Below are 25,128 nucleotides of genomic sequence, written 5' to 3' on the forward strand. Positions count from 1 at the left end.
TGAGTGTCTGTAGTGGTGTGAAAGTTGTCAGGGAGTGGAAGAAAGGAGAGGAGGACCAGAGTCTGTCGGCAACCTACACATCATCTCATTTAATTTGAATTAATCACATCAGAGAAATGTTTTTTCCAAGTATCAGGGAATGATCAGAGGTGGAGCGTAAGATAAATTCAGTAGCAGACTGAATGGCTGGCTTCTCTTCCAGCTTGCTGTAAGATGGCATCTATCAACTAATATAATTAGTGCAGTTGGCTGAGAAAGAGATCTTTTTTTACAGTGTGAAAGGCTTGTATTTTAATTCAGGTAGATACTGGGTACAGTGAGGGTTGATTACTTCTGCATATAATTTGCATTTCTATGAAAGGCTTAGCTTTTGTATTTTTAACTGCATTTGCAAAATACTGTTTAGGTTAAAATAACAAACGTTCAGCAATTATGTCAGAAAAGGAAACTGCAAATTTGTGAGTAACTATTCATCATAAATCTTCCTCTCAAACATATGTTATGGACAAGCTACTAAAGTAGGATATGATCTGAGTTCCATTTCATTTAAAACAGAGTTGTATTAGGTCTGCCTTAAAGGAACTGAAGAGCATCTGAACCCTGAGAAACTGCAAAGACTGGGAATATTCTCTTAGTATCAGGAATGCGAAGTCGTGGTTTGGGTTTTTTTTTAGAGGGTGCCTGAAATAACCACTGGGAAGTTGGTTGCATAATAATTGCATTGCATTAAAAAATAATTTTTGTTTGTGTATAGAGAAGAAGTTAATATCTTTTCTTCTTCCTTTCTTGTTTTTGTTACATTTTGTGATGCTTTTAAAGCAATGTGTCTACCTGATCGCTTTGTGTCCCTAAATCTGGGTAGATAAGAAAGATTTGAGGAAGTTCTGTTTCACACATTTTTTACTTTCCCAAGATTACCAAGGAGCTAATAGACAAAACAGTTAAGCAGAAATGGATCAAAGCATCCGAAGTAACGTGTACTTGGCAATCTGTTCTACTGTGCTGTTCCTCCCCTCGGATTCTCTAAGATTGCAGTGGGTGGTTTAAGCAGTATGTAATCCAACTGATCATATACTAATTTAAAAGATGAAAATACAAATGTCCACCAGCAAGTAATTCCTTTGACAAGTAGAAGGAATCAATATTTCTTTCAAACTCTAAGATTCAGCCTTGAGTCAACAGTGGCAGCATTTTCTCTTGAAAGGAAAAAGGAGTTCAGGTTTATTAGGAGTAGTGCACAGCATGCATACATGCACATGCATGCAAAATTTTGGCTGTCTTACAATGAAAACTGGCACCTATCCTTATTGGTCATCTTAATTTTAGAACACCCAAGACAAATCCAAGTTATTGACGTTAAAATATCTTTTTTTACTTTCTGATTTTAAAAGTTGCCAGGATGTTCTGTGCATTATTCCAAAGTGTACATTGGAACTTTTTTATATATGTACATGCTCACACATAAATGCTCAGGATTTGTTATGTGCGGTTTGTTTCCAGCTTTGGTTGGAATCTTTTGAAAAAAGAACCTTTTGAAAGAGAAGTGTTGATCTAGGAGAAGCATATGTTTGAGCACAGAGATGTGTATGGACAGTTGCTCTGCACTTACACATGGTACTGAAATGACTGGGTACAAAAGGATACTTTCAGCAATAATTCAGGCACATAAATTTTGCTGACTACTTGAAAAATGCATAAATTAGTGCTGCAGAAGCACAGCTTTAGAATGCTGCCTCTACTCCCCATCACTAGAACTAATCAGTGCAGATTTTGGTGCATCTAGATAAGGGGGAGGTCTGGAGCAAGGAAGATGTACCCTTGGTGGAAAAGGGTCAGGTTAGAGAATACTTAAGCAAACTGGACGTACCTAAGTCCGTGGGCCTTGATAGGATGCACACGAGTGCTGAAGGACCCAGTAGATGCCATTGCGAGGCCACTCTTGATTATCTTCCAGTGATCAGGGTGACTGGGAGAGGTGCTTGAGGACTGAAGGAAAGCAAATGTCACTCCTGTCTTCAAAAAGGACAAGAAGGAGGACCCAGGGAACTACAGGATGGTCATCCACACCTTGATCCCTGGGAAGTTGATGGAACAACTAGTCCTAGAAACCATTTCCATGTACATGAAGGGCAAAAAGGTAACTGGGGTTAGTCAGCATGGATTCACAAAGGTGAAGTCATGTTTGACCAACCTGAAGGGAGGGTGCAGAGAGGACAGAGCCAGGCTCTTTTCAGCAGTGCCCAGTGACAGGACCAGAGGCAATGGGCACAAACTGAAACACAGGAGGTTCCCTCTGAACACCAGGAAACACTTTTTCACTGTGAGGGTGGCTGAGCCCTGGCACAGGTCGCCTAAGGAGGCTGTGGAGTCTCCCTCCTTGGAGATGTTCAGAACCTATCTGGCCATGGTCCTCGGCAACCAGCTGTAGGTGGCCCTGTTTGAGCAGGGGGTTTGGACCAGATGATCTCCAGAGGTGCCTTCCAACCTCAACCACTCTAATTCTGTGAAATAAATCTGAGACTTCCTCACTAAATAGAGGAAAAGTATTCTCAGATTTATTTTATTTGCTATAGCCCATAGATGGGATAGGAAGAGAATGCACAAAAAGTTGAAGTTGTAGTTAGTATATACGTGTTATGTAAGTTAACCTACGGTCAGTGCTGCTTAGGTTGGATTGCGCATACTGCCTAGATAGTTCTTCAGATGACATTGATAAGAATGCAGGCTTTTTACTACTTTTGAACAGCTGCTGGTAAGTTCTGAAATTTTTTTCCTTGTGTGGCAAGGAGTGTTGCTTTTCAGGGGACTTTCAAATTCTGTGCAGAAAATACTGAATTAAGTGCAGAGCACAAAAAGACTAGAAGATCCACTGCCCTTTAGAGCTTTCTGGTGACTAGTTCCTCACAGAAGGGGGAATGCTGAAGACTGGCAGCTTTTGTAGAATAGACGCTCCTTGAGAAGAGAGGCAATAAGATTCTTTTCCTCACGAGAATTTTCTCAGTGGCAGGTCGAGGGTTTATTGTTGCTGAAGTGGGGGTGGAGGGTGTGCCGCTTGTGGGGAAATGTCTTGAGTCTTACGTTGTTTTATAAAGGTGAGCATTAGCATTGCTGCTGCATAGTGGTCCTCATTCAAGTGTTAAAAATGAGGGCTTTCCTAAGAGATCTGGTCCGTTTGATGCACTCTAGGTGTGCTTTAAGAGGACTAAATTCTTAAGAAGGTTGGTTTCCATTATTGGATTGTGAATCTGGAATGGAGATTATGAAGCAAACAATATGGGCCTAAGCACAAAAGCTTGGGAATCACTGACTTGTTATTATCAGCTCTGTTATTGTCTAGATTCTGACGTATTGCTAAAAGTTTAAGCCACATAGTTACTGAACTAATACTGCCTTTTGTAACAGATGTAGTTTATTTTTTGTGTCTTAATTATGTAAATAGTGTTGCTTAGTGTTTTTCATCTAGGTTTGGGAGTGTGTAGTTTATTGGATTCAGTGGCACTGGTATTTTTCAACATATTGTGAATTTATAAATGTTTTAGGAAGATGCACCACTAACGTAAACTTATTCCACTCTTTTCCTCTGTCAGGAAGAAGGAAACATCAAAGAAATTGCAATAACTCATCATGTAAAGGAAGGACATGAGAAAGCAGACCCTTCACAGTTTGAACTTCTGAAAGTACTAGGACAAGGATCCTTTGGAAAGGTTGGTAACTGAACTCTTGTGGAACCAATTATTCAGGAATACAGCATTGATTAATATTAGGAGTGAAATATTTAGAACAGGCACAATCTTGCATTAAGGCAATGGTGCAGGAGAAAACTGCTTTCTAAATTAGTGCTAACTAGCCACTGTAATTGTGGCAGATCTTTTTAAAGCAGTAATTTTTTTTCCAGTTTGTACGATGTATGATATATAGATCTCAAAGATCCATAGGAAAATTGGCTTGATATGAAATAATCAGGTATTCACTGTTAAAATGGAATGTGATTTTTCTATAACTACTCTTCTATGTTTGAGGGGGCGAGGGTTGAAAGGTTTTTTTGTAAGTATTCCTAGTTGCTAACTTGCTAATGGTAGTTTATCACCAGTACATAAGCTATAGGCAGAATTTATTTTTGTAGCAGATGGTAACTGTAAAGAACAAATTTTAGGCAATAATGGCTACTGAAGTAAACATGATATACCCTAGTCGTGTTCGTGCTAGGCATTATCTGTCATAATTTGGTTAAGGCACAATGTACCTTGATATTTATTTGAAGCTCCGTTAAAGAGTCAATGTTTCTGGCATTTAGTGAGTACTATCCACACTGAGATCTCACCCAGGTGTACATGATTCATACTTTTAGTTGTCCAAATCCAACTTGGAAGCAAAACATTAACTTCATGTGGCAAGACAGATCATTGAAACAGAATGGAATATGTAATGTAAGACAACAGAGACTTTACATCCATTTTCAGCCTTAATTGCAATTCTGAATGTGATGTTAAGCTCTAGCATAGAATGCCAAATCCATCTTGGATATGGGGGAAAATGAGAATAATTGGTCCAATTCTCTCTTGGTGGTAGGAAGTTACTGTTAGTCACGTCATTGGAGTAGCAGTTCCAGTTAAGCTTGGAAATCTAGATGTTTAGAAACTATAAAATTTTGTATTCAAACTAGTAAGAATTCACTGAGAAACCTGATACCAAAGGTGGTTTCCTGTGTTGTTTGATTTCATCCAGAATCATAACCAAGTTTTTATTTGGAAATCTTCAAATCAGGAGCAGTAAATCATTCAGGGGCAAGGAAATGTAAGCTAATAAATGAAAATTTCAACAATCTCTTTTATTTTATTGATATTACTAAATTCAATGCTATAACTGCTGGGGGGCCAAGTTTTGAAAATGAAAAAGTAATTAACTCTCTAGCTGACCCAAAAGTATTGCAAAAATGCCAATCTTGTCCTCAGTTGTTTTAGCTTTTATGCAAAAAGTATTAATAGTACAAACCCCATAATCCCTTTTTTCTAATAATTTGGGAAGATGTCACTACTTCCCATACAGTTTAAAAAGACTAATTTGCATGCTTTACAAAGTCTCTTGATGATGTTCTGGTAATCTCTGGATAATGCAAAGGGATGTTAACATAAGTGGGAACTGGATACAAAACCAGACATAAAACTAATTTCATATAACATGTTTAACATTCTCGTATATCACAACATGTCTCTATGCTTTTTCATAAATAACCAGAAAACCTGTGGCAGGTCTATTTTTTTTCTTCTTCATTTCTAAATCTAAAATTTGGCTCTACTGGAATTCATTTTGTATTAAGGATATTAAAAACAATCCCACTCAAGAAATCCCATTACACTAAAGAAGGAAATGAAACACACTTTAATTGAGGCTGGTTGTACTTTATTGGTACGTGCAAAACTCAACTGAAGCATGTCATAAAAAAAAGTCTTTGTGACACAAGGTTGGTTCTTATAATTTTATAGGTGACTTTTTTTTTTAAATTATTTTGTTATGCATCGATTCATATAGTTTTCTGGATCAACTTGTTTACACACATTTATTTTCATATCTGACAATTATTTTATGAGCACTTTCGCTGTGCTATCTTATGAATTTTAATAACACTATTTAGAGATTAATATTAAGAAGCTGAATTTTGTGTTTCAGATTTGTCTCAACTTCTGAGAGAATCTAAATTCATCCTTTCTTTTATTCACTGAAATTAATTAAGTTAAACCAAAATTAATTTGGTAGACTGTTTGTCTTGAATGAACCTTCTAGATTATGAAATGAAGGAGTTGTAGTAAAAACTGTAAGGAAATTTTTGTTGGCTTTGCAGAAGCTAAAAGTGTTGAAGAAGCTAATAATAGTATTGGGAGGAATAATAATAATAATAATGTTGAAATAATACTGACTGCTTCAATTTCATAGCAAAGTATATTGATCTGACTTGCTTTTATTTTCTTTTAAGAATTCTTTTTAATTTTCAATGCAGGTCTTTCTTGTCAAAAAAATCTCAGGATCAGATGCTAGACAGCTTTATGCAATGAAGGTGTTGAAAAAGGCCACCTTGAAAGGTAAGCATTGTTTAGAGAGAAAAGAAAAAAAAAGAGAAATCAGGGACATTATACCAAAACTTAATCTTTACCCACATGCTGTTCTACAGATTGTATTTTAGAACTAACTTCTACCAAACAACAAATAACAGAATACACTGCCTTATTTTGTAAACCCAGAAGAATTAAGTAAACAACAGTACTATGTTGATAGTTATAGGGGAAAGTAGCTTCCATTCCATGCGAAGTTCGTTAGGTGATGATGGTTTAATAGAGTTGTGTTACATCTGCCACCTGACTTGCTCCTGAGCTGTTATTTGAAACTTAATATCCTTCCTACTTTCGTTTGCTGTGTATCAACAAGGATACAGTTAATGCCTTTTGCTCAGTTTATATTTAGGTCATGATATTTAAAAGTGCGTTATATCTGCTGTTTTATTCTGAAAATCCTAAGCACAGGAGTTTAAGTCTTTCTTTAAAACAGAAGTATACAGTACCTTTTCCCAAAACTATCGACACTTGTTCTGGATGTAGGATATATTTGATAAAATCTTAAGTTACATGTAAGCTACTTGAGGAAAAATGAGTTTTAAAATATTTTGTTTCTTGGGTGGTTTTGGTCTCGAATGGTATCAGTAACAAAATAAGTTCAAACCTGGACAATCTCAATTCTCTCCTGAAGAATTCCATAAGAAAAAAAGAAATAATGTATATTTTACTGTAGATTAAAACAAAAGTGATCTTTCACACTAATCCCTTAACCAAAATGTGTATTTGTTGCTCTATGCCATTGCTTAATACTTCTGTATATTTGTAGTTCTTCTAACTCATGACTGCACTGAAATTGCAATGATAATTTTGGGATAGTTCCAACAACTTGTAGTACTTCACCTGTGTTATTGATTATTATATTGATTTGCAGTTTTAACATATGGTTTCATCTGAAAATATTCATAGAATGATGGAGGGAACAAAAACTCGCATTGACTTGTGAACTTCTGCTACAATGTTGAACCTGAAATTTTTCTGCTTAAGATCTAGTGCTGAATGTCTGTCTTGCAAATCTCATTATATATCACTTTCACTTAAAACTATTACAGAGGGTGTAAGTGTTTTTGAAGAATTTCCTATATTTTGGTTCCTCTGTGTTTTGTGGCATGTGCTATTCTCATTATTTACTTCCTATTTTTCTGAAATTGATTTCCACTAATTTAAGGTACTTTGATATCCTCAATAGCTTTTCATTCTCCAGCCTGTTAATAGCTCAGAACTGGAGTCAAAGGTCATTCAGCAGTTGCTTTTTTAAGACGTTTGAGGGCTTCTCTCCATCACCTTTTGATTGTGGTTTAACCTTACATGTAAAAATTCCAGTCCAAGCTGCGGATCTAGTTTTGCCTACAGATGGCAGAGACTGATAAATACTGAAATTGGAAGCTTGACTTTTGGTTGGAAAAGGAGACTCATGGGCACTAAGAATTCAAGGATGCAAAAGGCTTGAGCAGAAAGGTGACACCAGCAGGAGGATGCAGCACTCTTCAACACTTTATCTGAATTTTCAGATGCTTTTGAGTATCTTTTGGTTGTGATTCATGTTTCAGGAAGGGTGGACTTGCAAGCAAATGAAGGTTACTGTTGAAATCTTAATCTGAAATTAACAGAAATTAATTCTTTTTTCCATAATTGCAACATTTATTGAGATCTAATATTATAATTTTAAATAATACACTGTGTTACTAGATTTGTCTCAGGTTCTTTAGCTCTTTCAAATCTGTTTCATTAAGTTATTTTTGTGTTCTGAAATTAAAGGTAAAAATGCCCTTTAAGAATGATTCTTAATCGAAAGCAGTGTGCATGATTCACAAATCAAATTTAGAGAGAGTATTTTCATAGGAATGCAACTATATTAGCCAGATCACATTGATGTAACTACACAGTCCGACCTTGTAATGTTTAGAGCAAATCCAAGAATATAAACATACAGCTTTGTTTAGTGCAGAGAGTATTAATTCGCTCATCATTCAGTGCCCCTTTATGATGGGGAGAGAGAGAAACAGGACCAAATCATTGCTAGAGAGTCTGGCATCAAACGTATTAAGAAAAATCAGTACTTCTAGCAGTACATATATGGAAACTACAGTCAACAAAAGTCAGATTTTTAACGGCTAATACTAATGTCTGAAATGAGCTCGCTTCCTCATATTTTTTTGGTTGAGATTTTGTAAATCAGGACTTTCTCTAGCTTTTCAGAAATAAGGCTTGTTATCCATGTAACTGTTGCATAGCTATAGGTGCTTAAGTCTTTTGAATTTTTTTTCTCAACTGAATCTGCCTAAAAAAAAGAATATTCTGAATTTCAATTTTGTAATTCACGTGAACCCTTGGAACTGTGGAATCGCACAACTATCCTGTGACATTTTCATTACTTTAGATGTAAAGGTCAAAATTCAAATGTGATGTTTGCTCTGTGTTTGGTGACCACTTATTTTATGTGCTTCCATTTTTAGGAATCTGTTATGTAGGGAGATAGAAACTTGATAGCTTTATTCATTCATGAAAATGTATCTGTATAACTTTATTTCACAAGTACCTGTGTTATTGTAAGTGCCTGTTTCTGGGAAAAGATAGCTAAACTTCTAAAAGACCTTTTTGCTTCTTGACTTTTTTCCCTGCCTTGTAACATTTTAATATCCGAGAACTCTGGCTTGTTAACTGTACAAGGAATGCCAGCAACTTAAACTTTGGACTGGACTTCGGTGCTCTGGGGCGCTTTCTTCAAGAAGTTGTAACATTTGGGAAAGGGGCAGTAACAAAATGTAGAGTAAGGGAAAGAAAGAAAAATGCAACATCTTAAACCGCTGTAGCAAACTTTGCTAGCTCTCATCTGTAAGAGTTCTGAATTTTGTCTGTGCCCTGGCAGATTTGGAGCTTCGGATGGGAACCAGGCACTGACCGGAGTGGCAGGGGAGGTGCCTAGGACAGCTGAAGCAGGTGCTGTGCTCAGCTGGCCGCCCTGCCTGTCTTCGTGGATTGCCAGCCCTGTATGCAGGGCATCTGCACGTGGTCCTCAATTAGTTTAATCTATAGTGGCATAGGAGCAGATACGTGTCCTATTCTGAGCCACCACGGTGGGACGGCACAGGCAGCTTGAGCAGTAACTGCTTCTGATGTCTGATATAGTCCTCCATGCACACGTTTACTCTCAGTAAAGCTTTTTAAAATCAAAAAGATTGTCTAAAGTACACGCTACATTGAATGCATATTCTTTTCATTGTAAGCTCATAATAAAGAAAATTTAAAAAAAATTCCCTTCCAAATTGTGAGGGTACTTAATATCTTAAATAGTGCAAGTTATTTGAATGATTTAAACCAGTATAAGCATCTTTATGATAGTATAATTGTATTTATAAGTTTGTTTTACTATAACTTTAATTCTCCCTACTTTTCAACGGTAGAGAAAATGGCTGTGTTTTCTATACATAGCTGTGGCAGTTTTGCTCTACTGTTTAAAAGGTTCACTAGCTATAGGGCAGACTGAAAGGTGGTTATGTTTTCTCTTGTGCTTTTGTTATATGTATTTACTCAGTGTCAGATTTTGCCAATAGCAGAAACTGAAGCAAATTGAAATGTATAAAGAGATTTATCAGAAAACTCTGCACTGTGAAATAAATTCTCTTTCAAGTCTCTTCTGTGTAAAGTATAGTAACCTGCAGTCAATTGTAATACTATGGGATACAATGTGAAGTACATCAGGAAACACAGGAGAAATACCGATTCACAATGTAAATTCTTTTTTTTTTTTTTTTTTTTTTTTTTTTTAATCTTACTCATGTTCTCTTGTAGTTCGAGATCGGGTTCGGACAAAAATGGAACGTGATATCCTTGTAGAAGTTAACCATCCTTTCATTGTCAAGTTACATTATGGTGAGTTGCAGAAAAATTCAGTCTTATATCATAAAAATGGGTGCTCGTCAAGATAGTACCTAATACAAAAATTATTGGGGGGGTGGGGTGGAGGAAATAAGTACTCTTAACATGTCATGCAGAAAGTAAACAGAAAAATGGTAGAGAATAGTTTCTGTTGTTCATTTTTTCATTTTATGTTTTTCTTTTAAGATCCAGTTTTTCCCATAGTTCAAACTTCAGATCTCTGTTGGTCTCTGTGGCTTAAATAATGTAGCTTTCACTGTTTTTCTTGTTACTCTTTTGCAAACTAGATGAGATCTCCCTGTTAAGCTGAGTTTTCAGAGGTTGTAGAATACATGCATTAGTTACTAATTTGCCCTTTTAAATCTAGGCTTTTTACTTCCAAAATCTGGAACGAAATGCTGACTAACCTAAGTATAGTTTATTTTTTTAGAAATTCCGTTGGTGACTTGCTTTGCTTTCACAAGGCATGAGAGTTACTTGGTCCGTGATAGAGGAATAGTTACTTAATTCATTTAAATGTTTTTTCCACAAAGGAGAAAGAAGAATAATTCATTTTGATAATGAAAATAAGGGTGAATTATTGGGTATGTTATTCTTCTGATCATAGGTAAAATTAGACGATGTTTAATTTTTTTAATTAATCTTTTCAGCTTTTCAAACAGAAGGGAAGCTATATCTTATTTTGGATTTTCTCAGGGGAGGAGACTTGTTTACACGTTTATCCAAAGAGGTAAACTTTTTTAATTTGAAAACTGTCTGTTGATATAATTTCACTATAAATTGCCTATATTAGGATAATTTACTTTTTAAATTCAGTTTTCATTGAATAAATTTTTTAATATTTTTAACCAGCTAGGTTTTTTGTTTGCTTGGGTTTTTTGCACAAAGTAGTTACGTCATGAAAATGCTGTTGGTAGTTTACATTGTTTCTGAAAAAAGGCTTAGAGAAGCAGTCTTTCTGTGCTGCTTTTTACACCTTCCAAAATTTTCTTCTCCTATTGCTACCATGTTTAAAGTTGAGTCTCAGAGCATGGATTTATATCAAGTAGTTGTATACACATTAACTGATTTGTGTCTGGTTTTAATATCCAGAATTTAGAATTATTTAGAATTTTTTTTTATTATTTACATATGAAGACAAAATTACACTATTTATAAATATTAAAAAAAGCAAGAATTGTATTCCACTTATTTTAGTAATTTTCCAAACATGAACACTTTGCCTTTGTCATGCTGGTGTTATCTCTGTGTAGATATGTGAAATAATGACTTTGGAAAAATTGATTACCTCAAATGAATTTGATTATAACTCCTAAAATAAATGCTAACATTTCATATATCAGATATTTTTTTTTTTTGCATCACTCGTGCAAACATTTCCAACAAATATATAGTAGGATAGAGACATAAATATATCCAATGTGTATCTGGTAGCCAGAACTTGTAATTGTAGCTGCCTGCCATTTTCCTTTGCTACAGAGTATCCAGGACAGTTGGGTCACCACTAGAAAACTATGTGATTATTAAGAGGAGAGTAGAGTGCAATGCATTTTGTGTATAGATAGATCATCACTTCTGTGCTGACCACATAAATTATTACATTTAATTCAGTAAAGCCATCTGTTTCAAGTTGTTTCTTTTAGTTTGTTTTGCTAATAGTAAGTAGAAAGTTATTAGTATTCTAACATTGAGATACTTTTTTTCTTAAAATCCGTAGTTCATTCTTGATTCCCAAGAAGGAATGTATACCGCTTTCCTGCTGATGACTTTTTCATCTTGAGCCACTCAAATTGTAAAAGATTTAATATGGTTAGATAAGAAATATTCATTATAGGTACCTGAATCTAAGCTAATTGTTCATAACCGATGGAGTGAAATGGGCATGCTGGATGCAATTAATGTCATCCTCATATCAACTCATGTGATTTGAAAATAGATCAGATGAACTGCAGCCTAAAAGTTCCTGCTTTTTCCCCATTGACTACAAAGGGAAAAGTGATTAATTCAGAGCTAGAGGTCTACACTGCAGATGTTTAAGGTTAGGAGAGATGAATTCCATGCAATGTTTTTAAAGAACATAGTGTGGGTGTATTATCATCCTCATGGGATCTTTCATTATTTGAGCTTTTAAATGTTTCTTATAGAGATTTCCCTTCTTGAATGTGCCTGTACTAAATATTAGATCTTTTGCAGAAGTAACATCAGCAACAACCTTTGTACAAGCTTTGATACCGCTTTCTCGCTTTAAACTACTAAGGGGAAAATATATCGTATTCTCCATTCTTAACTCTTGCCTAAAATAATGTCATCTGTGCTTCCCATTGCCATTCTTTTTTCCAGGTCCATATGCTGTATCTAAAGATGTTAGTCTTAAATTCTGAGGGGGGGGGGGGGGGGGAGGCTCAGAGCAGTGATTGAGGTAGAATCAAATCATGCAGAATTTTATTATTATTTTTATCTTTTTCTAAATTCTGATAAAAGTTTAATTGTAATATTTTCTGTCAGTGGATCACAACAGTTGTTGATATAATTGGGACAACATGTTCATTTCATTGAATGTAAACAGGGATTAGTTTATCTTCTTAACAGAAAATGTGGGATTGCTCTCTGGGATCTTACCTGTGCTCTTACATAGGCTATTTCCTTAGTTTACTCTTTGATCTACCTTTTCCACAGTTACATCTCGGGCCGCATCTTGGGGTTTTTACCATCACTGTAATTCTTTCTTATACTACTTAGAGACAGTCTGCTCAAAACCAAGATGCATACGCTTTTCTTGTCTCTCTGACTTTGTAGATGAAATTCAGGCATTTGGACTTCTTTAGTCCATTTGTTGTCTGGAAATGAAATGGTCACATCCAATAAAGAGGTAGTCACGTTCTTTAAATGCTTCCCAAGATTTTTCAGTCCCACTACAATGTGTCTGTCTGTTCTCTTGAACAATCAGAAGCAAATAACCTCAGTTTTGCAGAAAGAATAATACAATATTGGCTTCACAAGTTCTTTTTCAAGCACATACTGTGAAATAGTATTGATTATGAAATCCTAGTTTTTGTCTAACCAAGAAATTCAAATTTCTAGGGTTTTGTATAGAAATGAATTCAAGTATTGTGAAGAACCGTTATGCAAAACCACTGTTATCATTGTTTAGTTGGTGCTGGTTTAGGCTTTACAGATTTTACATGTAAAATACATTGTTTTGCTTTTTCAGGTGATGTTCACAGAAGACGATGTTAAATTTTACCTGGCAGAATTAGCACTTGCTTTAGACCATCTACATAGTCTTGGAATAATATACCGGGACCTAAAACCAGAAAAGTAAGACTCCTCTGCAGCAAATGCAGTGTATTAATTTGATCTGTATAGCACTTCCACCTATGCACTTCTCTTTCCAGCTGTTAAACTTCAGTAATTTACTATATAAACTGAACAGGGAGGGAGAGGTGGGGGAAGCTTGTGGGCTATTTTAATTAAAAAGGTTGGATTTCATTTCCACGTGAACATGAGCATCTAGTTTCAGAGTGATATGCCAAATACTATAATCCACGTTACTTCAAGTAGAGTATACTGAAATATTTCTACCTTCCATTTTCCATGTGTTTTAGGGTGTACAATGGAGAAGAGGTCTTCTTGGCCTTTTGGTTTTGTCATTATTGTAGGATTTCTGGACTAGAGATAAACTTAGAACAAATGCATGATACAAAGTTCCAGTTGAATGTTGTATCTTTGCATTTGAAACCCTAACAGCACACATCTTTTCCAACACTGATTTTTAAAATCCACTGCAGTAAAAGCGGAATGGAATTTAAATTTTAAAGTAAAATATGAAAATTGTAAGTCACAGACTTTATATAACGTATTGACAATCACATAATTACACTGAAAACTTAAAATAAGCTTGAAGTTACAATTCTGGTATGGTGTTATGTCTCAATATGTTAGTTGTCCAGGCATCATTCAAATGACTGAATTCTGTCTCCTGTTTGTGTCTTTCCTCCAGTAATTTTTTTAGTTTTAGAAGATGTAAAGAAGAAAATGTCAGTGCTATCATCTGGAACGTTTGAACCTTTCAGATATAAATGTATGCTGTAGTGTTACTCTCTACCCGGAGAGGAATCTAAGTGACAATATAATGCGTGCATCTCCTTTGTTGTGCTTAATCAGATAGTTAACATATTCTGCCTCACTGCAAGGAAATCTATAATAACTCTGAAGTCCTGATGTCCTTGGTGATCCCACTTGTCTCTTATGGCTATATGGAGAACCTGAAAAGTCTGTGTGAGATAACTGTCTCATGTAAAGTATTAGTCGAAAAGAGCAAAAATGAGTAACAGGGTATCACAGAACGTGGCTGTTACGTGGAACTTCCATTAGGATAGCTTGTTCTTTTGTGCGTCTCCTGGAAAAAAGACACAAATTTTAAAAATGTTTAGCCCTGACTCACAAGAAGGAAAAGGTTCATATTCAAGTCAGAAATTTGGAGACTTTTGGCATGGGGTTGCACGTACAAAAGAACAGGGAATGAATTATGTTTAAACTTTGAGAGTGTTCTGTTAAGTAATTCTGAAGTGAGGAAAAATAAGCTTACCAAGTGGAAAAAGATCTTTAAAAAGCAAAGTGAGAGAACTTTGGTTATTTTGCTAACATTTACTTCCAAGAGGAAAAGAATGAAATAGTAATTGTCAGAAGACTAAATAGCTACTGCCTCAAACGTAGCTTTTTTTTTTTTTTTTAATTGTATGTGTCTATACCTATTGAAAAGCCTGTTTTTAAGCCTTGGGTGTATCTGATTAAAAAACCTATCAAAGGTTGAAATTACTTGCAAGTTAGGGATGAGATAGTAGTAACTCTCACAGGCTGTACCTGTACTGTGGGGATGTTTCCCACCATGGAAACTGCAAGGAGGAAAAGGGAAGGGCAGGGGAAATGGACAAGTAGCGTGTGCCCGGGTCATGTCTCATCCCCAGGATGAAACGCAGCTCCGTACTGGAGAAGCTGGAGGAACTAAGTTCACTGTGTAGGTGGTGTTACAGAGTCCAGTTCTTGAATACTTTGAATTGTGATTATATTCAGTGGTGGTTAAGGACAGTTGGCATCTCAGAGAAGCGTGGCCTTTTTTGTGATTGAAATAAACAGGCGGAAGCACAAGGCCTGCTCTAAGTATAGGGCCCCTGGGACCTGTCCTTTTGTACAAGAGGAGAATATTTATTACTTGATGTTATTTGAAGTGGTCAACAGCCTTTGAAATGGTAATTACAAATGAATGCCCATTTTGTATACATATGCAAACATACATTGTATTAACATGTCTTGCTCAGTTTAAGAGAAATAGAACTGTATTTTTAACGATTGTGATAATGACACGTGCTGCAGATGGCCAAAACTGAAAGTTCAAGATAAATGTTACTACATACTGTGCTGAATTTAACCAAATAGTTGAATAAAACTCTGATATGCTGATTATGTTTCATAATCTTTAAAAAGAAAGAATTGAAGGAAAAGAAAATGTGTAGTTCCAAAGTATCTCCTCCTAATGATTCATTTTCATGCATGTTCAATTCTGCTTGTCTTTGTGTATGCTGTTTTGTTTATTCCTAAATGTTGTCAGTACATTGTGTGAAACAACAGTTAAAAGATATTTTAATTGGTTTATTTTATTCTTCTTATTGTTTTTTAGCATCCTGCTTGATGAGGAAGGACATATCAAATTGACAGGTGAATAAAGGGAAATTGCAACACCTGGATCTTTTCTGTTCATAATAAAATGTTCGCATTTTCCTTTTTTTCAGTAAAGCAATATGGTAAAATAAGTAATTTTAACTGGTAGGTAATTTTGCTGTGAAGCAAATAGTGTAATTAGTTTGAAATAAATGAAATATATAAATCTGTATAAATAAGATATCTGCTTTACAAGTATATCTGATGTTATGGATCTGTGATAATGCGGGGAGGGGAGGAGAATTCTGTAATTCCCGTATGTGTTTATACGAATGATATAAGCATCACATTTTACATTGCATTATGGCAAAAGTATTAACCATGAGTGATTTAAAAAAAAAAACAAAAAAAACCAAAAAAACCCACCACCAACACATTTAGAACTATTCTTTTTTTTCTTCCAGATTTTGGCTTAAGTAAGGAGTCAATTGATCATGAAAAAAAAGCCTACTCTTTCTGTGGAACAGTGGAATATATGGCACCAGAAGTTGTTAATAGACGAGGCCATACACAGAGTGCAGACTGGTGGTCTTTTGGTGTTTTAATGGTAGGTTTCTGGTAAATGTAAATAATAGCAAAACTGTGCTTTGTAAGGTTTGGTAAAACAAATCAAATGTTAAACTATAAGGTGAGCTTTAAATGAATTCTATCTAACTACCAAAAAAGTCAAAATTATACAAAATTAATAACAATATCACAGAGTTTGGATCAAGAACATGGACTAGGTTTCATACTAACACCAACAATATGCCATATTTTTGTTATCGTTGAATTGAAATATTATGCATCTATTGTAGTTTGAACGTTACGGAGACTAATAGGAATGCTGAAGTATACAGGAAAAATACAGTCTCTTCCCAGGCAGAGAAGAAATTTAGATCCAAATTTTAAATTTGAATTTATTCTCAAGTGGAAAAAAAATGGGTGATAACTTTCTAATTAGTCTCCAGTGTAATTACAACTTAGTGGAATAATGACAGCTGTTGCTCTCACACATCAAAATAATCTAAATGACACTGAGCTGATAGTTGCTCAGTTGCTTATGGTGCTTCTGCAAGGAGTTAACTTTTGTGAAGTTGCAGGGTCGGGGGAAACAATGTGTGTATCAAATATGGCTTTGGAAAAGATAAATAGATCATGTTTGGTATTTTAGGAATGCTGAATGGCTTTTAATATTTATAATCTTTGTGTGCATTTTTGACATAAAGATTAAATAATTGTATTTTTGAAAGGAAATGTTTTTGTTTCTTACTGTTCCTGCTACGTATGACTGTAACAGTACAACTAACGTGTGCACTTTGTAGTATGAGAAGGACCCTTGTGTCTGAAAATAAGTCATCCTGTCACCTTTTAATCATCTAGAATGCTGTTGTGATCTGAAAACTGACTATGTAAAAGTAGCACCTGATAACTAAACTCTCTCCAGACAGACAAGCACACACGCACCCCCTCACAACTGCACATTTTATCAGTAAGAACAGTCAATTTAAAGGTAATTACAGTACAATTGCAGAATATTTGTTGTTGGTAATGCAAACGTAGTTAAACTTCAGCTTTACTTTATAAAGCTGGAAAATGTAATTTTGTGCTTATAAAGTACATATGTTAAAACTGAAAATTACTGGAAGATGTTAGACGTGACTGGTGTAGCTTTCACAGTCTAAGTGCACTGCATTTTAAACACTTTGGCTTCTACTTTGAATACAAAAATATGACCTTAAAAAGCAAATTCTCTAAATTAGTATATGGAATACAGTGCAGTTTTCTCTAAGACATATTTTTGCTGCTTGCATTTCTAGTTTGCAAGGTAATTTTCATAGACAATCTGTATGTATCCACTCTTAAATCATTCTTAATTAGAATCTGTGTTGATTGAGAATTCAAGTGGTTGTTGGTGTGGTATAAGTACACAGTATCTAGATGGAACAGAATTTATAGCACAGAAACAAAGACTAGAAAGATATCTCAACAAATCATTTGGCCTCTTTTCTCCTGCTGCTAGACACTAAGTATGTTTAAGCCATCCTTGAGAAGTATATTCCAATTTGTCCTTTAAAACAGTGACTGTTTAAAGGGATGCCAACCGTTCATTTAAAGTTTTCGGAAGCATTATGTATTTGTTGAGGTACTCTCCTGCTGAAATAATAGATGATAACTAAGGAAGGCCAATGTTGGCTTATTCTTAAAGTACTATTGGCCTATTGATGTTAGAATATAGTATTGGGGGGGGGGGGGGGCGGACAAAGAACACATATGCTGAGTTGTTAATACAAGTGTGTATGCTTGTGACAAATAGGAGCTTGCGAAAGAAACCTTTTATTTCAAGCAAGTGTAAGCAAAGCATGCAGCACTAAAATTTACCTTTAAAAAAGTGTTTTTGCAAGTGCAATTTGTAAAGATCATTCTAAACTATAAACAAACAAAAGATTTTTTTTTTTTTAATAGTTTTGGCTTATGCCTCTCACATCTTCCTGACAATTGTCTTAACAAGTGTTAAAGTTAAAAGTAGGGTTTTTTTCATGTTGGCATTATATTATAGTTAAAATTTTAAATATAAGTATATACATAAAAAGTGTCTAGCAGGAGTGAAGAGTTGGTAGCTTTTATTCTCTGAATATAGGGTAGTAAGAAATTTAAAATTATATTTTAATAAAAAGGGGTTTTAAAGAATGCTGTCCGTGCAACTTCATGCTTTTATTGTAGATCTAAGAATACTACTGTCACACATTATTCACTCAAGTTAACCATGTACATTTTTAATGCTTAGAAGGCTGAATGTTTGGGTCATACCAGAAAAGAGAGGAATAGAGGATACCTTGTGTTCAGGATCACTTAAGTTTGCATAAGCTGTTCAGAGGGTTCCTTTATAATTATTTTAATTTTGATGGCTTTAAGTGTATGCCATGAAATTTGGTTAAGCTAAATTGTTTTGCAATTCTTAAACCAAAACTCAGAATTCCTGCCTCAGAGCGTTGGCTGCCGTGACTGCTGCCAGACTGCTTTCCGTACCTCACTTAGATCTGATATGCCTGCAGTATACTGCAGCCCAACAGAAGTGCCTTTATATTTTTCTATTTTTACTCAGTCACTTTCAGAACAAATCAGTATTTTAACAGTGTCCGTTGCCTACTACCAGGCACTGTAGAATGTGCATGCACGTACTGTGTAGCTCTTCTGTGTTCCTTCAGGCTTTATTTCCACTGTATGCATACAGTAGCCGCTTTTCATCATGCATGTCTTTGTCAATCAACTAACCTTTTTCCCCTTTTCAGTGAAGGCTATGTACATGCCAATTTTAAAAATTTTTACCTTTTAAAATATCTCTGCATGAGGAGAAATCTTCACTAACTTTTGAAAGGGGAATCTTTTTTCCCTACCCCCCACCCTCTTGAAAACTAATGCACAGTTGTATAGATCAAGTCTTCCAAGAATAAACTTTTTAGGCAGAAATGAAACACAGAACAATATAGTCTAAATTGTTCAGATAAAAGCATGTAAAGCAAGGTATCAATATAAGAAAATATTTCACAGCTTTAAAAATGGCAAAGGCTGCTCGTTGTTCATAGTAATTTAAATTGTACAATGAGAAGTTGTTTTGCACAGACTTGGTTGTTAACATGCATGAATTTTGGAAGGTTAAGATGCTAAGTAGTTTTGTCAAAAATTAGATTTTGTCCAGGTAATGTAATTGATGAAAGTTTTACTCTATACAGTTTGAAATGCTCACTGGTACTCTACCTTTCCAAGGGAAAGACAGAAAAGAAACCATGACTATGATTCTCAAGTGAGTACACTCTTATTTATATATCTCATCAGGTATTCTACAGGGATGCCCTCCGGGCTGCAATATCTAATTTCTACTCTTCCCTCATTTCCAAAGGTACTGGTAAATCCTCACTCCCTATTCCATACTATTAATTCCCTTTGCCGCCTATCTAATTTGCCTTTCTATTCCTCCCCCATACCAGGTACAAAGAATTTCATAGCAGCTCTTTAATCTGTAATAATAACTTCTCCAACCATATGATCTTTCCCATCTTATTTCCATAATATTTTTTATCCTTTTTGATAACCTGTGCATTTTTCCTTGTTTTTTGTTTTAGTTTTTTTTTTTTGAGAAAGTATTTTCTCTCCTTATCCTTCTCTATCTTACGAGCTCCTCACCCCACGTCTTTATATTACTGGTGCTGCCAACAATTTGTTTCCCTGATACTTTTCCTATTTGCTAAAGTGCATCCTCCCTTATGTACTCTCCTATGACTTGCCCAAGCTCCAATTATCCCCTTTGCTATTTCCAGTATAGATTTTGCATTAGCTACATTGTGGAAATTGCTTTCCATCATGCAGTTAACATTCTTGTTTTTGCTGATGAAGGCCTGCTTTTTTTTCCTTGCTGACCCCATACATCTTCTCTGAACAAAAACAACCTGTGATGTGATTGTCCCGCTTTTGGGACTGTAGCCTAACGCTGTGCAAACAATTCTGTTTCCTCATGTCATAGTTTTACTTCTATTTCCAGCCATTTTTTTTACTAATACCATTTTTTTTTCCATGGAAACTCATAAGACTATTTTAGTTTTCTCATTTGTTTTCTGCTTCATTGTTTATCGTTGTTCTTAGTCTCATTACCATTTGTCTACCTATATATTGAAGCCAGCATTTCTTTTGCACCAGCAGCCTGTTTTGTTAAGTAAATATATGAAATTCTTTCATATTTTTTCTAAGTAATTAGAATGTGAAAACTGCTAGAAAACAAACTCATTATTTTCCTTGCTTTTGCTTTCATAATGCATACATGTTACATTATTCTTCGCCCTTGTTTTTCTTCCTCATCTTATATTTGCAAATGTATTTAGTGGTGCTGATTTCTGCTGCCTCAATGCCATGCCAATTCCAATCTTCATGTTGTGATTATTGAATGTCTTTAACTAAAAGGTTCTATCTATTCACAGCAAGTGTAAACTCCTTCTGACCACCTCCTATTTACAAGAAGCTAGTCTGAGATAGTTCTGCTGCACTCTCACTTATTTCAGGAGTCATGCATTTTTTTTTTTCCATCCATGTCTCACGAGTCACGTCTTTCTCTCCCTTTCTCTGCCTGCATGTGACTCCACTCCGTTTCTCAACAGTCTTTCCACTGTTGCTACAAAAATCTGTATTCAGCTGCCATGTAGAATATCCTCCTTGCATCTCCCCAGTTAATTGACATTCATAACTACTTTTAGATTTCATCTGAGTGTGTATCTCTAATTCCCTTTCCAACTTCCTTCTTTTCTCACCTTCTAGTCTTTGTCATTGTTATTTGTTTCAGAGAGCTGCACAAAAAATGTGGTATGAAGTAAAGAAATTTTACATCTGTTCTAATGTTCTCTACACTTATGATTATTACATACATATAAATTTATTTTGCTGTTGGTAATATGAACAGCTGAAAAACAGAAGATATTTTAAAGTCTTTTCTCGTAAGTTCACATTTTTTGTCTGGCCTGATAAGAAAGGCAGTATGTTTTTTGGTTTTTTTATTATTATTATTTTCTGTATACTAGTAAATGTACTATATTTCTCCTTAAATTTTTCATAAAACTATTTAAAATGGACAGGTGTGCATACAAATTCATATTTTCATAGTGTATCATTTAAGATATATTGCTTTTCTTACCTTCAGTTCCTGAAAATCCGCAGAAAATGTGCAACACATGTTTTCCTGGGCTCTTTATTTCTCACCAAGACAAGTTTTTGTTTATTCTTGTGTGTTTTACCTAAAACTGAGAAACTCTGCAATTTGAAGAAATCATAGTTTGCAGCAATAAAGTTAACTTTTTAAAGCATCTTTTCTCCTTTACTAAAGAGGTATGCATTCATATAAAATTTTGTCTTCGTCCATCAGGAATGTCAGAAAAAAATTGCTGTCACTCATGTAGTTGTATAACCTAGGACCCCTGAGGACCTGGTGATTGCCTTTTCTTCTGCTGTGTCACATGGCCAGTAAAGGATTTTGTGAAAGGTGCACCTTCATGACAGAAAGGGAGCAATGACAGTCTTGAACTCTGTGGTTTGCACAAGGGCCTCCAATTCACTTCACTGTGGACTGCAGTACATAACAGTCCTCTAGAATTTTTTTTACATATTTTGTTTCTGTTCATTGAGTCACTTCTCCATAAGATTAATTGCAGTTATGTTTTTGGCCTGGTTTTAGATTTTTCTAAGCAGTTGACCTCTCATGCTGAACCTCCAGGGCTGCATCCTACTGTTGGAGCTGTTTTGGATTATAATAGGACAAAGATTTCCACCCACTCCAGCACAGTCCTATCATATTTAGTTGTCTGTTCTCTGTCCTTCAATAATATTGTAAATTATACCATTGTGCTTCTGGAGACAATGTGTTTCTTGCTTCCTTCTTACAGTGTGGCTCTCTGGTACTTTGCTCTGGTACTTTGAGCAGAAATTACATCAAGTGAACGTGCAATGAAATCACTGCATATAAAGTGCATGAGTAAGAATTCAGCTGCTAGCGGTACATGGCAACTGGGGAAGCGTTGGATGGCCCAGTGCCCATTCCTCCACTCAGTTGGTGGTCTTGATCTGCCTGTAGTATGTTATTGAAGACCCCAAAGAAGGCAAAGTTTTTCAAACTTCCCCTACCCCCCAGATACTTTAATGCAGAAAGGAATGGAAAATTTAGTAAATTCTAGTTTCAAAGTAATGAATAGTGAATCAATGGCAACGGGTATGCACTTGCTGAAGTGATAGAGAGGTGGACATCTACGAATAGCTGGAACACAGGGCAGATCACATCTTCTGCTTGAAACACAGAGAAAGCTTGTGTCATGGATTGTTACAGAAAAATACAAGCTACAGGTTGAACAAGAGATGGAAAGGAGGGAATTATATCCATCCTTACCATTATCACGGTCATAAGAAAAAGTGAGACCTAGTAACAGTGAGGGGATGGAGGATCAACATTAAATGGGGAGAAGAATATGGTGAGGATTACAAAACAAAACTAAATGACAGAACTACAAAAACTTAAAGCAAAAGATTCAAGACTGGCAGGTTGGAAAGTAATATTTGAAATGAATTGAGGGGAGGGAAAAAAAAAAAAGGAAGAAGGGAGTGATTTTTTTTTTTTTTTTTTTAACCTGCTAATTTTGCAAGATCTGTCTTTCCTTAATTCAATTTCTACCTTCTAGCTTAGGTTTCCTGTTTTGCTTGGGTGGTCTTGGTTGGTGTATGTCATACTGTGGTAGTTTTCTTACCCCTTCTAAAATGTCTTTTATCTTACTATCAGAATGGATTTGCTTGTTTGATGTCATTTGGTAATAACTGGACTTAAAAGTGCATCAGAACATGTTACAAAAATTTACAAGTTTGTAAACTGTTATCCTGTACTTATTCATTTCTACATTTTTTACCATCTCTTCCTCTACTTAACTTCCTGAGTCATTACTGAAAATATTATACTACTCAAAACAGAAAAAAAATCAAAATTACAGGTTTACATGACTGACAGCACTTTTGCTCTGCTTCTGATGTCTGAAGGCAATTTCTCAGTGATGCTATTTTGTTTGATATGGATTTGTTGAATGACAAAGAACAGGGGTAATGCAGAGTTAATTCTTGCCTAAATATGCTTGTATGCTATTAATTATTTTTGTTCTATAGGGCCAAACTTGGAATGCCCCAGTTCTTGAGTCCTGAAGCACAGAGTCTTCTGCGAATGCTCTTCAAAAGAAACCCAGCAAACAGATTAGGTAAAGTGTTTAGTGGAATATTTTAAATGGGATCATAATATTGATAACATCAATGATCATTAGACTGACTAAATAAGTTTAGTTTCTTGTGTAAAATAGCTTTTGAAGTAGGAACATAGTTTGACTGTTTGCTCTTCTAATCAACAAAATACATACGTCCAAAATTAACGTAGAAGAAATAAGAAATACAATTTTGCTAGTCATTCTTTTGACCAAGAAGAAAATAACTCACAGACATTTTTCTTCCTTATAAAAGGAGCAGGTCCAGATGGAGTCGAAGAAATTAAGAGGCATGCATTCTTTTCCAAAATAGATTGGAATGTGAGTATCTACTTCAAAATTAATTTAATAAATTTCTTAGTTAAGTATTTTGTGGTGTTGTATAACTTCTTAATTCACTCTGGTCTAAACCTTCTCTTCAGAAATTGTACAGGAGAGAAATTCATCCCCCTTTTAAACCTGCAACTGGCAGACCTGAAGATACTTTTTATTTTGACCCTGAGTTTACAGCAAAAACTCCGAAAGGTAAAAAAAGAAGAATTGAACAATTTACCTATTGAAAAATTAGAAACATTGTTTCTGTTCAGGCTATGTAAAGTGTCGTCTTCTTGCAGGTGTTGCTGGGCTAAATGAATGCTCAAAGACAAGTATTCCATAGTTCACAAAAATTTTTGTCGTCTTTTATATAAATATATCATGAGACACTACCGAGTTGTCCTATGTTAAAAATAAAGTAATCCTCAGCAACAAAACATACATAAGTTCAAGTTTACTTATCTTCTTTTTTTTTTAATTCAAAAAGATTATCCGTGTCTGTGTCTCTTCAAAGGCTAGATCCTGTGGCTTCATGTAATTCATGATGGTGACTCTACGTACTATGTATATGTGGAAACATAGTCATTTCAGACTTCGGGTGGCAAAGTTGCTATTTCAGTGCCATCTGTCTCTGCGTAGTTTTACACTGATCCATTCAAAATACGATAGAAATTTTTGTCTTTACAAATTTAGGATGTTATCAAAAATGTAGGTGTTATCAACATTCGAGTACTTCTCCTCCATAAATATAACATAAATGTGCTGCTATATGTGAATATTTTCTGCAAAGTACTGGGTTTTGTATAACAAAATATTGCCTGACAGTAGTGATCTTTGTAGTGGTTGATTATCAGTTGTGTTTCTAGATGGTATATGTAAAACAATTCGGTAATTATTTGTGGTTTGGTCCTCAGAAACAGTTTCTGCAAATTCCAGTTTCTGTGTACTTTATAGAATAAAGACATAGTTTGCTCTTCGGAATAGACATAACCTCATCTCTGCATTTTAAAAACTCTGCTTGTAAGTGGATGATGTGTTTTTCAGATTCACCTGGTATCCCACCTAGTGCTAATGCACACCAGCTTTTTCGGGGATTTAGTTTTGTAGCTATCACATCAGATGATGAAAGCCAAGCAATGCAGACAGTTGGAGTGCATTCAATTGTCCAGGTGAGTACATCTTGCTTTAAAAAAAAGGTCAATAAAGCAGCATTGCTGTCTCTTGGTGGAGGGATTGTTTCCTTCATCACAGAGTGAAGTACCATGACAAAGTCACGATCAGCTTTATACAAGAAAAGCAAAGATCAAATTATTTTATCCAAACAATACCTCTGAGAATGCAGGACCTGTTTCATTACTGAG

At 35.2% G+C, this 25,128-nt stretch overlaps 1 protein-coding gene across 7 annotated transcripts in view; it reads left to right on the forward strand.

Annotated features, from left to right (window-relative positions):
- Positions 1 to 25,128, forward strand: part of RPS6KA3 (ribosomal protein S6 kinase A3) — a 77,638-nt gene that overhangs the window by 31,581 nt on the left and 20,929 nt on the right. For all 7 annotated transcript variants that reach the window (XM_087756056.1, XM_087756057.1, XM_087756051.1 and 4 more), the window contains 12 exons: positions 3,588 to 3,704; positions 5,996 to 6,077; positions 9,897 to 9,977; positions 10,634 to 10,713; positions 13,195 to 13,301; positions 15,661 to 15,698; positions 16,106 to 16,248; positions 19,415 to 19,485; positions 23,364 to 23,452; positions 23,709 to 23,773; positions 23,875 to 23,977; positions 24,812 to 24,936. In XM_087756056.1, coding sequence (XP_087612182.1) covers positions 3,588 to 3,704; positions 5,996 to 6,077; positions 9,897 to 9,977; positions 10,634 to 10,713; positions 13,195 to 13,301; positions 15,661 to 15,698; positions 16,106 to 16,248; positions 19,415 to 19,485; positions 23,364 to 23,452; positions 23,709 to 23,773; positions 23,875 to 23,977; positions 24,812 to 24,936 — 1,101 coding nt within the window. The remainder of the gene's footprint in view (positions 1 to 3,587; positions 3,705 to 5,995; positions 6,078 to 9,896; positions 9,978 to 10,633; positions 10,714 to 13,194; positions 13,302 to 15,660; positions 15,699 to 16,105; positions 16,249 to 19,414; positions 19,486 to 23,363; positions 23,453 to 23,708; positions 23,774 to 23,874; positions 23,978 to 24,811; positions 24,937 to 25,128) is intronic.

This window comes from Nipponia nippon, unplaced genomic scaffold, assembly GCF_047370975.1.
Source record: "Nipponia nippon isolate SJK-2023a ecotype South Korea unplaced genomic scaffold, ASM4737097v1 scaffold_2, whole genome shotgun sequence".
NCBI classification, from domain to species: domain Eukaryota; kingdom Metazoa; phylum Chordata; class Aves; order Pelecaniformes; family Threskiornithidae; genus Nipponia; species Nipponia nippon.